The sequence below is a fragment of the Pelodiscus sinensis genome, chromosome 6 (assembly GCF_049634645.1).
Source record: "Pelodiscus sinensis isolate JC-2024 chromosome 6, ASM4963464v1, whole genome shotgun sequence".
Lineage (NCBI taxonomy): Eukaryota > Metazoa > Chordata > Testudines > Trionychidae > Pelodiscus > Pelodiscus sinensis.
This window is the reverse complement of record NC_134716.1, coordinates 60483711-60497731: the sequence shown is the minus strand read 5'-3', so window position 1 is coordinate 60497731 and position 14021 is coordinate 60483711. Positions and strand designations below refer to the sequence as shown.

The window sequence follows — 14021 nt, the reverse complement described above, 5'->3', positions numbered from 1 at the left end:
CACTCAGCGCACAGTCAACCTGTGGAACTCCTCACCAGATGTGGTAAAGGCAAGGACTTTAATATGGTTCAAAATAGAGCTAGATAGATTCATGGAGGTTGGGTCCATCAATGGCTATTAGCCAGGATGGGTAGGAATGGTGGCTCTAGCCTCTGTTTTTCTGGACGTGGGTGACAAGGGAGGAATCTCGTGAGGCTTACCAGTTGAGTTCCCTCCCACTGGGATATCTGGCATTGGCCACTGTCAGCAGACAGGATACCGGGCTGAATGGACCATTGGTCTGATCCAGTATGGCCGTTCTTATGTTCACCTTCATCTGAACCCCTTGCAAAGTCCCATTGTCAGTGCACACAGAACCTACCCAATGAGCCACCTTGGTGCATCCAGATTCCATCCTCTGCTGCACTGGGACCCCACCATGAGCTGTCCGGGGCCAGGCTGCCACACCTAGTACTCTCCCACCCCACAACTGGATCCCCCACACTTGGATCATGACAGGCTGAGTCTGCTTCTCATACCTGGTGTACTTGACATGGAAGGCAGGGCCCAGGGTGCTACTAGGGCAAGCTTAGCCCTTTCCCTTGTGCTCTTGTGGCCAGACAGCCCGCCTCCATATCATCCATCTTATTTGCCTTCCTGAAGCATACAGGACAGAGAAGGAGCAATAAAATCAGCATAGTCTATGCTGGCTCATCTGATCCTGAGAAGCTGAAACATAGATATGAGGAGAGATCAGGATATGTGAGACTGCCACCGGCTGGCACCTATGTTGATTCGAACACACACACAGTCCCTGAGAGGAATTTCCCACTGAGAAAACAATGTCCTGTACTTCCACTTTAATCATCTCAATTCTCTCTTACAAGTGTAAATTAAGTTCACAACTTCCTTGTAAGAACTGGTCTCACAGCAGACAGACCAGCATCAATTGGCATTACAGATAAGAAAGAGAAAATACGTGACCCAATGGGTATATAAGATGGGCCCAGCATACACTCACTTTGAGTGTCATTCTACCCACTACCTGCTGGTCGGGTTAGGTGTTTGACCTCCCGAGGTTCTATGGGGACGCCCACCTCGTATTTTCGTCTTTCCTAGGAATTGAGGGACCGGCCCTGGCCTGACATGCTGGAGTTGAGAGGCACAGAAGGGGGTAAAAATGGTACCTGGATGTGGTCCTCTGTCTTAAGTGTACACATAGAAAGAGTAAGCTGTTACTTGGTACCATTATTTCTATTTTTCTATCTTTATCTTCTTTGTAACCATTTTTAAGACCTATATTTTGCTAATAGTTAAGAAATAGAATAGCCATTGCAACCATATGATTTATAAGCTTCCTCAATAAACCTGTAACTGTTTAAGCTTTAACCTGACTCCTTCAGTTGCTGTAACAGAACCAAGCACAATTTAAAAGAACTTCAGCTGGTCATAAAGGGACAGATATAGGGAGAGCTTGGGCGTTTGGATTTGTGTCACACCCAGGTGGCACAATCCACTGGGGCACCTTTCAGCCTTTCCCCAAGGCTGCCCTCTGCGAAGGAACCCCCTGTGTTCTAGCAGCTAAAATCTAAGGTGTAATAAGCTCTTCCTATATAACGGGGCGTCTGTTGGCCTGCTGGCCACCCTCTGCGATGGGACCCCGGTCCTAGCAGTAAAGGCACGGACGTTAAACCTTTTCTCGGAAACATACACACACATACTGCCCTGACCGTCGGCTGACAGCTCTATCAGGGTGGGTGCAGCCTGTCCACCGAGTCTCTGTCCCAGAGTTGCCGGGGGGGTAGGACAGGCATCTCCCACACGAGGGCAGCAAGTGGCTTGTGCCCCTCACTGCCAAGCTGGAGCCTCCACATTTCCTCATTTATTGATAAATAAAATGTACAGAATTTTAAAATATTATGTGCAAACATTTTACTTGCTAGGCAGAGAATTCCTTTGGGAATAAGAAATATCAAACTCTGCTCATAGAAGCCCCTGCTGCTACGGCTTTTCTGCAGTGTTTTTGGCAGGCTGGAAATCACCAGGTTAACAGTACTACAAGGTTCTTGTCCAGGCCCTCAGGCTCCACTTACCACCACTGTATTTCGCACAACATCGATACAAAATTCTATTTAACTATCTGGATTGGCTTAGTCTAGGCGGCCAATTGCCCTTGATTTTAGTCAACTGGAAAAAAAAGTTCTGAAAAAAAAAATCAGATCTGAAAGTCTGGATCTGAGCCAGCACCCGCCTCCTAATTAGGAGGAAAGAAATGAGATTTGTGAAACACTTTCTAAACAGTATAGGGCATGGCAGGAGGAGGAGGGAGGGAGGGTCATAAGCCTTTTTAATTACATTAAATTAGAAGGCTTGAATCTGTGCCCCAAATCTTCACACTCTATTTTTATTTACACACACATTTATATACAGCACACGCTGCTCTAACACCTGGCCACTTACACCATTTTCAATACACAACTGGCGCCATCTGCAAAAGGCGGCCACAACACACCATTTTGCTGCATGGATGTTTGCCTATAAGGGAAATCCTCTCACTGCCATATAAAAGATCCAATTAAAAGCCTCCAGTAAGAGCATTTATTAAAAGGCTAACTGAACAAATGTGCCTTGTACTATGCTCAAAACCTGCCAGTTGGGGCTCCGAAGGCAGTGGTAAAATGCTGGGGTAACCTTTTAAATACAACACAAATACAGTATTAAAAAATGTAAAAGGGGCTTTGATTTAGTAATCTACTATTGAAGCAAAAATGGCACCCATCTGCCAGAGAGGCAAGCTTTTGTAAGAGTTCAATATTTTCCTCTTGCTCATCTATATTTCTGTCATGATCCAGTACGTTCAAGAGGCAGAAACACTATATTTCACATAACACAGATGAGTCTTGGCACATCTAATCTACAATCTCCACTTTTAATTTATATGAGAAAATGAATGACTGAGCAGTGCTATAGGGATATAAAAGCAAGGGTCATATAAACACAATACATAATCCTATTACACCTGATGCCCAGCTTCTAACAAATAAACTCCATTACAAATGCTGGCATGGAATCAAAGCCTGAAAAACCAAACGGCTTCCCCCACCCCCAAACAAACACGTGAACGTCTGTCAAACAAAACAACTTTCAGCCTGCTTTCAGATAAGCCACACTTGCTAAATCCATATTCCTATAATCAATTTCCATTTCAATAGAATCATTTTCTAATTTAAGGCTGATAGAATGGAAATGATGATAGGATAGAAATGAAAGAGCAAATGAGAGTTTCATCTCAAGCTGAGGTATTTTATACAAGTGGATTTCATCGTCCAGATGCCCTATTTTAGACAGGTTTCACTGGCAGAGATCATTAGATTGCATTTTTAAATACTAGCTATATGACAAATGTTGGGTAGGGTTGCCAGGTGTCCGGGTTTGAACTGGACAGTCCAGTATTTGAGCTTTCTGTTTGAGAAACAAATTGAGAAAATATAAATGTCCTGTATTTTCGAAATACTGTAAGATGTAATGTAGGTTGTGATGTAATGTCAAGTGTGTCCGGTATTTTTGCTGAAACCATCTGGCAACCCTAATGTTGGGATTGTATGCATGAGACACAGAAGACGACAGACTAGTGAGGAGAAAATGGACAGAAGGACCTGTAGCTATTAGAACACATGCCATTCCAGGAGCAGGAGCAGAAACCTGTATACCTTAGTCCCAACATTCCTCTGCTGTCTACCTAATAGCTGTGAAAACCACTTGGAAAAATGTGTCAGAAGGGGGATGAGCCATGTACCGGATCTTTAGGGGATAGGCTTCCAATACACTTCCCACTCACTCCTGAAGAGGCTGCCTGCTCTTGAGATTCAGAGAAGACTATCTGCTCCTGCAGCAACAATGACTTGGGGGCCTAGCCTTACATTAATAATAAGAAATCACCTAGTGTGATGGAGTGTAGCAACCCAACACAGAGCTAATGGGAACCAATGGATACAATCAGCCTTGTTCCACTACATTTGCACTAGGCAGGAGGAGGTAAAAGAGAAAAAGGCCAGTTCATAGGTTGAGCTTTTCCCCTATCAGTCATTTGGAGACTAAATCAGGCATACACGCTTGATGCCTTACAATGGAAAGGAAAAAGGAGATGGAAAAGTAGGCACAGAAACGCTGTATATTTTTGAGCACTAAAGACTCCCATGGTACAATGGGAAAAAATACCAGGGTTGTATCTGGCACTTTACTTCCAGTACAGCATGTGATGTGTGAGTTAAAACCTGAGACTGAGAAGGCCTGCAGTGCGCTGTTTGAAAGTAATAAAGAAGTTCTGAAATATTAAGATCTTGCAGACAGTCATTTTATACCATATCCCCATCTGCTATATTAAAAGCAATACTCACTGTAAGTGTTGACCATTCACTACTTAATTTATAGCTATATATATGCCACAGTAGGCAAATGGTTACCCATTATTCAGTGAAAAGAGACCATTAATGCTGTTTTGGGCAGCCATCCAGAATCTACTGCATTGCAGACAAAAATAAATTAAATCTTCAGTGATAATCTTGAATTTGTTGTTATGTAGATAAAATCTATTTATATAAATGGAACACACTACAATGAGCAATTTTACAATCTGGTTTTGATTGTAAGGGACATGATTTCATGGTGAGAAGGAAAAATACAAGAGATACTGGCTGCTAGATAACTGTCACTTGAATAAGCTATTTCAGCAAAAACAAAATAAACTTCTTCCCATCCTGAAATCAGCTGTTCCATCATAGCAATTCTGTGCCCTTACAGGTGAGTAAATTAGCAAAATGAAGCTGTATTACCAGGGTCTAAGAAAAGAATATTACACAAACTATGTCTTTTGGACAGGTGTATGCTAGAACACTTTCTAAGAAGTTACCATTTAACCAGACAGAAAGCAGACCAAGTTCTTGTCTCTTAGCTTATATAGACAGGGTTTTATAACCCCTCTTTTCTCAGTATTATTTTCTCTTGCTCTGGCTGGGAAACCTCCAAAGAATGCTGTGTAAAGTGACAATAAATAGTATTTTCCCCTCTGAGTTAGCTAAGAACTAATACCCTTATGTTCAATCGGGCAATATTGTATATTGGAGTTGTTGTCTTTGAGATCAGATGTAAACACAGAGTCCTGATTGCAAGTGGTCAAGAAAAACACCACAGTATGCTTTTTACAATGGTCAGCATGAAGTTCTGGCACCTAAGTTAACCTCTAACTCTGGTAACTACATCCTAGCTAGCTAAATTTCATCATCAGATGTTTAAAAGAAAAAACGCATTTACAATTTCTTCTCCTCGTCTGTTAGTGTTCTTGTTAAACAACTGTTATTTCACCATAGACGTACCTGGATTTAAGTGGCAGATGGAATGGTCTTAAGTTTAAAGCTTTTGTATCAGTTTGTAATATGTATGGAGAGACCTTTGAAGGGAAAACACTGTGTAAAATATATCAACTTTATTAGATAATGTCCATTTACATGATAGCAGTAAAAGGATCACTGGTCATCACCAACTTAGAAAGCAGTTTAAAAAATATTTTAAGCCAAATTTTCAAAATGTAGCATCTGTGTGTGCATGTGCTTTTTTTAACATTAAGACATGTGTGCGCACATGAAATAATACAGAAGCAGAAAATTATCCAAATGAGTTGTGTCCGTAAGTTCTATCATTGTGCTCACAAATGTGCTCTACAGTCTTATTGACAGTGCAAGCAGACGAGAGAGGTGAAAAAAGTGAGCACATAGGTGTTTGTGCACAAAAAATACATATATGTGCATACAGAGGTGCTAGATTTGAAAATAAGGCACGATGTAGAAACATACGAAAGCCTTATTCCAGAGTAGTCACTTGTGGAGAGAAGTATGGTAAAGAGGAGCACATTGATCCAAATCCCATTATTTCTAGGGATGTAAAAATCCAAATTAATCAGTTAGCTGGTTAAATGTTAGGGTAACCTAACATTTAACCGGTTATTTGACTAAACGGGGTCCCAGTCGCAGGACCACTCCAGGCTAGCTGCAGCAGCCCCAGGCCTGCAGGGCTCATGCTCCCTACCCCACGTGGGGCTGGTGCAGCCCTCCACTCACAGCAGGCTGCAGTCAGAGAGCTGCTCCTGGAGAACTGGTTAACCATTACCTGGAAATAGTGGTTCTCAAAGTGTGGTCCATAGACCACTAGTGGTCCGTGACTATCTTGCAGGTGGTCTGCACGCTTGGAGCTTGCCCCTCCCCTACAGTCAGGAGCCTGCACTGGTGCTCCAGCCCCGCCTCTCCCACTGCAAGGTCATAGTGTCAATACCAGCTAACCCACTGCAGGGAGGAGAAAGAGGGTAAGCCTCACGGTCCAGATAGGGCTTGAGGGGGAAGAAAGTGACTCTGCATGCTGCCACTCCGCCTTCTCCCAGCTAGGGGAACTTCAGAACAGGAAACTATTCATCTGGAGGCTTTTCCTGCTGCTCCCAATGGCCAGAATCACGGCCAATGGGAGAAGCGGGAGGCAGTGCTTCGGAGCAGCAGGAGACATGTTGCCAGGTAAGTGCCCCCCACCATCATCCTCATGTCCAGACCCCACACCATATCTCCCTCATGCACTTCCCTCCCACCGAGGCCCCCAGGCTGCTCCTGCACCTTCCCTCCTACGCAACCCCTCTACTTTCAGGCTGCTCCTGCAGCCTACCTCCCAGCCAGACCCAACACCCCCGTCCTCTGCCCCCCCGTCATCATGGTAGGTTGGCCAATGGTCCACAAAAAGGTCTGCATTGAGCATGGGAGGCTGTGGGCCAAAAAGTTTGAGAACCACTTCCTAGAAAGCATCACCAGTTCACACCCCTAATTACTTCCACCTATCAAGTGCTAAAATTCCAGAGAAAAGGCTACATATCACATCTGTTGCCATGTGGAGGACACTCAACTCCTAACACCAACTCTCCCATCCTGCATCAGTTGTACAAGGAAGGATAAAAGGAGAACCAAGACTATTTGCATCTCCATTAGCCCCTGACGGAGGCATGCAGGTGGTAGCCCATAAATCAATTAACTTTTTCACTACTCAAGTAAGAATACACACATTTAGAACTGTGGTCTGACTCTGATGTTTAAAATACAATGACATATGTACACCAAATTCCTGACAAAGCTGGAATTTTTTGCTATCTGCAAAGAGGAAATTGTATTATTTACACCCAAGTATGGTTAAATTAAACTTTGCCAATGATTAAATTTAGAGCCTATATAATGGCTCCTGTATACAATATTTATAGCAGTATTTAACCTATTGACTCTAGCAGGTGCACCAATAATAAATGGTTATGGTGTCAACCAAAGAATCAATATATTAGGTATAAATTTTACCAACCAGGTGAAAAGGGTCAAAGAGAAATATGCTCTCCATATGAAAACTAATGATAGAACAGGGAGAAAATGCCACAAGATTTGTCCCTATAAAATTACAGATTTTGTCTCTCAAAACAAAGAGCTAAATATGAACATGTTAATAAATCAAGGCAAAACAGATAAAACACACACATTCTGGGGTGAGTAGTCAGTAACTGTTGTTGGATATCAGAATGTGAAGATATTTATTAATCAAATCATTCCAAGAGACCAGAATAATATGTCTCTAAAGAAAGGATCATCCTCACTTTACATACAATTTCCACTTAGAAGTATGCCTTTTTTAAAAAGTCATTAAAACTCCATACTTCTAATAGTAGCTTCAAGTTTTTGCAGGGACACTTGTACACACTGGGAAAAATCAATTCACACTGCACCAGGGGACAAACGTAACAGAGATAAATAACGAGTAATGTCACGTCACCTTAGAGACTAACAAAAAACCTACTTGTGGTTTTGAAAATTACAAACTAACACTGCCGCCTCTCCGAGAGATAAACAAGAGATATTGTGCTGTACAGCAGGTATTATATCTTCACAAAGCAGAGTTGTACATTCATGCTGTTTTAAAAATGCATATGGATTTTTCTACTTGGTAGAAACAGTTAAACATTGGACAAAGGACTGCTGCCTGTTTATGCTTTTACATCTCTGAAAACCTTTGATTTCAATGTTGTGAAGGACATGGGGTTGCTCTGCATTAATTTAGGAATGTTATGTATGCCATACGGGCATCCAGTTGCTGCAAGAAATATTTTCTGTCTGAGGAATTTATTTAAAGGCGCTATCAGGAAAAATAAGCAGGATATAAAACAATGACTAGAGATAAGACCCCTGGGAAAACAGTTCAAGGTCTTTAAGAGAATAATGACTGGGCTATTAAGTTGGAAGAGCCTACCTGTCTCGGCTCCAGCAAAATTACAAGGCTTGTCTTGCCAAGGCTGGGAACCTAAGATTAAAAGAACACTAAACAGTTAAAAAGTCAGAGGGGCAGAAGTCAGGAGATATATAGGCTGACAAAGAGAACCTCTACTGAAGCAGTCTGAAGATGCTAGACACACTTAGCTAACATGGGAGGGCAGGGTTATATGCATTCATACAAATTGACTGTTTCTTTCAAAAACCTTGTTCTCTTTGATGTATGTTTTTGATGTTCCTACTGTTAAAAGTAAACAATGTGTTGTTTAGAAAAGTTCACAGTTCACAAAGGGCAAATTTGAAGGTCTGAACCTTGGCAATTGAGAGACAAAGCTTTTGTTGTTCACAGGTGCTTAAAAAGACCCTGAAGACAAAAGCTTTGCCTAGGCAAGTACTAGTGTAAACAAACAGTGCTTTGTCAACAGGAGTGCCGACAAATGCCACTCGGTAGGGGGCGGAAGTTTTTGGTGGGCAAAAGTGCAGACAAATAGTATTTAGACTTAAAAAAACAAATGATCTGGTATCTCTTTAAAGACTAACAAAACATGTAAGATGGTATGAGCTTTTGTGGGCACATACCACTTCTTCAGATGATGCAGGCCATGTTGCTAAAAGCTGTGTATTGTAGACTTACTCTAAGTCAGGCCTACTGAAGTAATCATAGTTGGTATGCAAGGTTCTTAACCCAGATCCTTCTCTAGGAGTATGTCTACCCTACATATCTTATTTTGAAATAGTTATTTCAAAATAATGCATCTACACACAAAATGCATTTTGACATAGCTTTTTGCTATTTCGAAATAGCACGTCCACACTGAGTGGACGCTGAATCGCATTTGAGGCCAGCCGGAACCAGGTCCAGCAGGGCATCGGGTCAGGAGTTATTTTGTGTGTTTGTGTGGCTGCTGCCTGAGGCTATCTGAGGCCTGTGCTTAAAGGAACCCCGCCCCTCCCCGCCGACAGCCAGTTCTCAGGTTTCCCTGCTTGCTTGTGTCATGTTACTAGATTCTGAGGGGAGCAGCCATATCACTGCTGCACCCATGGTGGGGTGCTTGCCCTAAAAGTTGGTACAAAGGGGGCCATGTGAGGTGTCAAACAAAAGCTTACTTTCTACTGATTCTCTATATGCTCTTCATATAGCTGTATAATGTCTGTGTGTGGAGTTATGAATAGGTACTATGTATGGAGACTGGAATTTTCTCTGTATGGGGTTGAGTAACGGGCCAGGAATGTTTGCCCATGGACATGCTAATGAGCAAAGCTCTGGAACAATAGCCCTCTATAGGCCAAGGACACACCTCAAGAATGGTGACCGATACCTAAGGACTACCAGCAGGGGACACAGGGATAGGCCACGGGCCAGGTGACCTGCTGCAGCCAAGAAGAGACCAGGAAGGAGGTATAAATATGCCATGTGGTCGACTCCATGTGGGTCTCCAGATCTGCCCTGACCCCAGATGTGGCCTTGCGGGGATTCACGAGCCGGGAAGAACTGTGGACCCATCCTGGCATAGGATGTGCACCAAGGACTTTTAAGCCAGCAGCTATAACATCTCTAAAAAATTAGCTTAATGGAAATAAGCTCCACTGGAACCCAAAACTAGATGGGAAGATATTTTTCCTAGACAGTAAGAATACTGGGATAATATTTGTTCACCCATTTTTCTTTAAGGCATAGTTGAGTTATGTTAATAAAAGATTAATGAAGCAATGCTCACTCTATATGGGTGTTAAGGAGCTACCAACCAGATTTTAAAACAGTGCACAAAATTACGTGATTGTGATGCTTTGAACCCTCAGGCAACACGTTGGAACTCCCACATGTACTATGGTGTTAAAATTATGATCTATCTTGTACAAAATGTGAAATGTCAATGGAAATGTTATGGTTTGCGGCATATTATCATTATATTTGTACACATGTATCATTTTTGTATCTGAAGTTATGAATATTGACTATATACCTACGTTTCAAATGCGTTTGCTCTAGTCATAACTCCCACGTTTACATACAATCTAGCCAGCATATTGTGAATCGACTATTCAAGATGATCTATCAGTGAACACGTAGAAGAAGCTTATCCCCATTTGATCAACTATCCTGTAGACATTCTAGCTGGAATATGGGCAATGGCACCTGCTATAACTCATCAAAGCATGGAAGGGCATGTGACCAGCTCACGTGAACTCTATCCCATGCCTATACTTTTCTATTAAATGTGCTAAATCTTTTTTTTGTCACAATGAAGTTCCCTCCCCATGGCAGAAGCTATAAAAGGGGGAAGTGACTATCACTTGGCTTCACTTCCTTTATAACTCAACATGCCAGAAAACAAAGAGTTGTGAAAGAAGTAATCCCAGTCTATATATGGAATATTGGTGAACAGTTTGTGCCATCAGTAAAGCTCTTCATGGATAGAAAATTTTGTAGCCACATCTGTAGCCACAAAAATGAGCCACAGATATCCACATTCACATCCACAGATGAGGATACCCATGGATATAAAGTAGATATCCACAGATTTGCAAGACTCTAGCGATCAGGGTGCGGCACAGCTTGAATCAATCCTTCCAAGTTTATAGAACTCAAATTGTGAATTTCTTTTATTTCTTGGGTAACCAACTTTGATCTGTACACTTATTTATAATCACTTAAAAGCTATCTTTCTGCAGTTAATATATCTGCTTTATATTGTGTACCCAATACAATTTGTTGTTTTACATGTAAAGGGAAATCTGCTTGGAGAAAGGGGCCAGTGTGCTGTCCTCATCACACTGAAGAGGGGTGGACTGGGTAAAGAATTTATGCTGGTCAGGCTTCTGACAAGGCAAGTACAGCTCTGGAGTCCTAGGGTGAGAAACTGGGTGGTTGGACAGAACTTCTCTATGTTGGTTCATGAGTAGCTGGCAAAAGCATTCATGTAACTCAGCTGGGTGTGTCCCTGCCTGTGAATATTTGTGTGAGTGCAGTACCTGAAGGGGTTTGCAGCTTGTCATTTTATCAGTGTGAGCAGGCACTCGGGTTGGTAAGATGGGGTTCAGTGGCGTCCAAGTTTCAGGTTGCACCCCATGGAACGTGGCACAGTGACGTGTTGCTGTCACTCATATCAGCTGACTACATTTCCATTTTCTTCTGAATGCCCACCCTTCACTCTCAGTAAGCATTAACTAACAGTATTGGCTTCACCAGTACAAAGCTAGTTACGGTCACAGCATTCTAAAATGGCTTCCTCAATTTTTCCCCACAGCTTTTAGTTTGGGCCATTTTGAGCTCTTGCTCCCTCTTTTCAGTTTAGGAGCATGACCCTTTGACCACCAGAAATGAGCTACAAAATGGCTATAAAAGTATAACACACCTGGTCTAAATTTACTTAGAATATGTCTACACTGCAGTTAAAAATATGCAGCTGGCCTCTGCCAGATGACTTAGCTTTACTGTGCCTGTCATTAAAGGGTTGTTTAATTGTGGTGCAAACCTTCAGGATCAGGCTGTGGCCCAGGCTCTAGGACGCTGCAAGGTGACCCTGGGCTTTACATTCCAGTGTCAGTTGCCACAGGCCAATCAGTGGTGTCCTATTGCAGTGTAGGCATGCCCTTAAACAAATGAATCAATGTCTAATTGAAAACAAAAAAAACCCACTCACTTCACAAAGACATTGGATTTTTACTGCAGAGAATAATGTGGTGAATACCTTTCTTATGTGGCTTCCCTATGAGAATAGTAAAACACGGGGCTACACAAAGAGTTCCACACAGAAATCTCAACAAATGAAGTGGAAAATCCTGAAATATAAGGGGAAATGTTTTCCTGCATGACACAAATTGATTTAATGAGCAGAGAGATGTTTACTTGCACTGTCAGCCACTGGGCTACCAAACCATTTTTTTTTTAAATAAATAAATGTTTTTAAAAACTGGCTATGTTTTATAATTAAATCTGCATAAGTTAAAAACTTCAGCTAAATGCATTATGCAGTGTACCAAATCCTTTTTGTTCAAAGCACATCCTTAATTATACAAGTAATTTCTAAATACTTCTCATTATTTGCAAAGCTGAAAATTTAATGACGTGGTAGATGAAAACTACAGTAGCCTAATAGTTCCCATGTGGATCATGATTCAAAAGTTTATTATATTCAAGCTGGGGGGGAACCCCAAAGAACTTTACAGTGAAGATAAAGGGTACTTACAGTGTTGGCAAGCTCTAAATAGCTTCCTCCAACTGAGTTGCTACGACTGGAGGCCTGACTTAGCAATTTCTGCAAAGCAGCTTGTTGATTCATACTGCTACCTCCATACTCCAAGAGCTTCTGTAGGGTACAATGACTCTGCAAATCAGGACTCTGAAGGTCTCTAGCTCCAGAATCATATTCCCAGCTTTCTCTAGCACCTGACAAAGCACCTGAAGCACAGAAACAAAAAAGAGATCCAGCTGTAATCCCTTGGCAAATATACAAGGGGTAACATTCCCCCCCCCCCAAAAAGAAAACAAAAATAAAAAAGAGTGTTTATGGGACATGGTAGGGATTTTCAAGACCCATGGGTCACAGAAAAAAACAGCTTTTCATACAATATTTAGAAATATTACTTACATCTCTTAATAACAGAAGAAAAATACTATCTATTAGTATGATGGTGGAAATAAATCCAAATACACAACATAACAAAAACAGAAAAAATATTCAGAGATAAGTTTTATTATACACCTGTGTAATTTATCATATATCCACCACAGTATTCCTTACCTTATAGCAGGGCTACCCAACACGTGGCCCATGGGTCGCATGTGGCCCACGGTCTGTTTGTTTGCGGCCCACAGTGCAGTTTGGGTTTATGCGGGCTCAACACACGGCCCACAGGTGGGAGCCAAAACAAAATAAGTGGTCAATATAATGGTCTTCTGTTGATATTAGGGCTGTCAAGCGATTAAAAACCTGAATCGCGATTAATCGCGCGTACTGCCCCTTTGAAACACTGTGGCGGCATTTCAAAGGGGCAGCACCGCGGAAGCCTAGGATCAGCTGAAGTCCCCAGCAGACCCTAGCTCAGTGCAGCGCTGCCCCTTTGAAGCTCCAGACCGCCGCTCCAAAGGGGAAGCGTAATGCAGAGCTGGGGGATCATCTGGGCACTCCAGTTGATCCCCAGCTCCAATGTGCTGCCCCTTTGAAACTCCAGAGCAGCACTTCAAAGAGGCAGTGCAATGCAGAGCCGGGGATCAGCTGGAGTGCCCAGCTGATCCCCAGCTTCACGTTGCACTGCCCCTTTGAAGCGTCGAACCAGCGCTTCAAAAGGGAAGCGCTGCACGGAGCCTGGGGTCTGCTGGGGCCTCCAGTTGATTCCAGGTTCCTAATGTGCTGACCCTTTCAAGCGCCGGAGCAGCACTTCAAAGGGGCAGCACAGCATTAACACCAGCAATTAATGCATTTTAAAAAAATTAACGCATTCATCCTTCCCTGCATTGATCGCAGGCGTTAACACACATCATTTGACAGCCCTACTTGATATGCGTTTTAGTAGTTAAATTCATGGACAGTTATTGCTCATTAAAAGTGCTGTCATATAGGTGGAAATCAGGTAAATACTGCATGTTATTAATAATAGCAGAACTGACTTAAATGGTGTGACTGTGTGTTGTGTGGTCTTGCCTTAATCTTTGTATTTATGCCCGTCAGTGTGAAAGAAGCTATTTGCATATATATTTTCATG

At 42.3% G+C, this 14021-nt stretch overlaps 1 protein-coding gene across 2 annotated transcripts in view; it reads right to left on the bottom strand.

Annotated features, from left to right (window-relative positions):
• The window catches only part of MCC (MCC regulator of Wnt signaling pathway), a 411412-nt gene that overhangs the window by 332348 nt on the left and 65043 nt on the right, over positions 1 to 14021 (bottom strand). Inside the window, exons 3-4 of one of the 2 annotated variants that reach the window (XM_006134467.4) lie at positions 12506 to 12717; positions 8296 to 8346 (exon numbers count right to left, since the gene is read on the bottom strand). In XM_006134467.4, the coding sequence (XP_006134529.2) occupies positions 8296 to 8346; positions 12506 to 12717 (263 nt within the window). The remainder of the gene's footprint in view (positions 1 to 8295; positions 8347 to 12505; positions 12718 to 14021) is intronic. The other variant, XM_025190402.2, reaches the window with a different exon arrangement.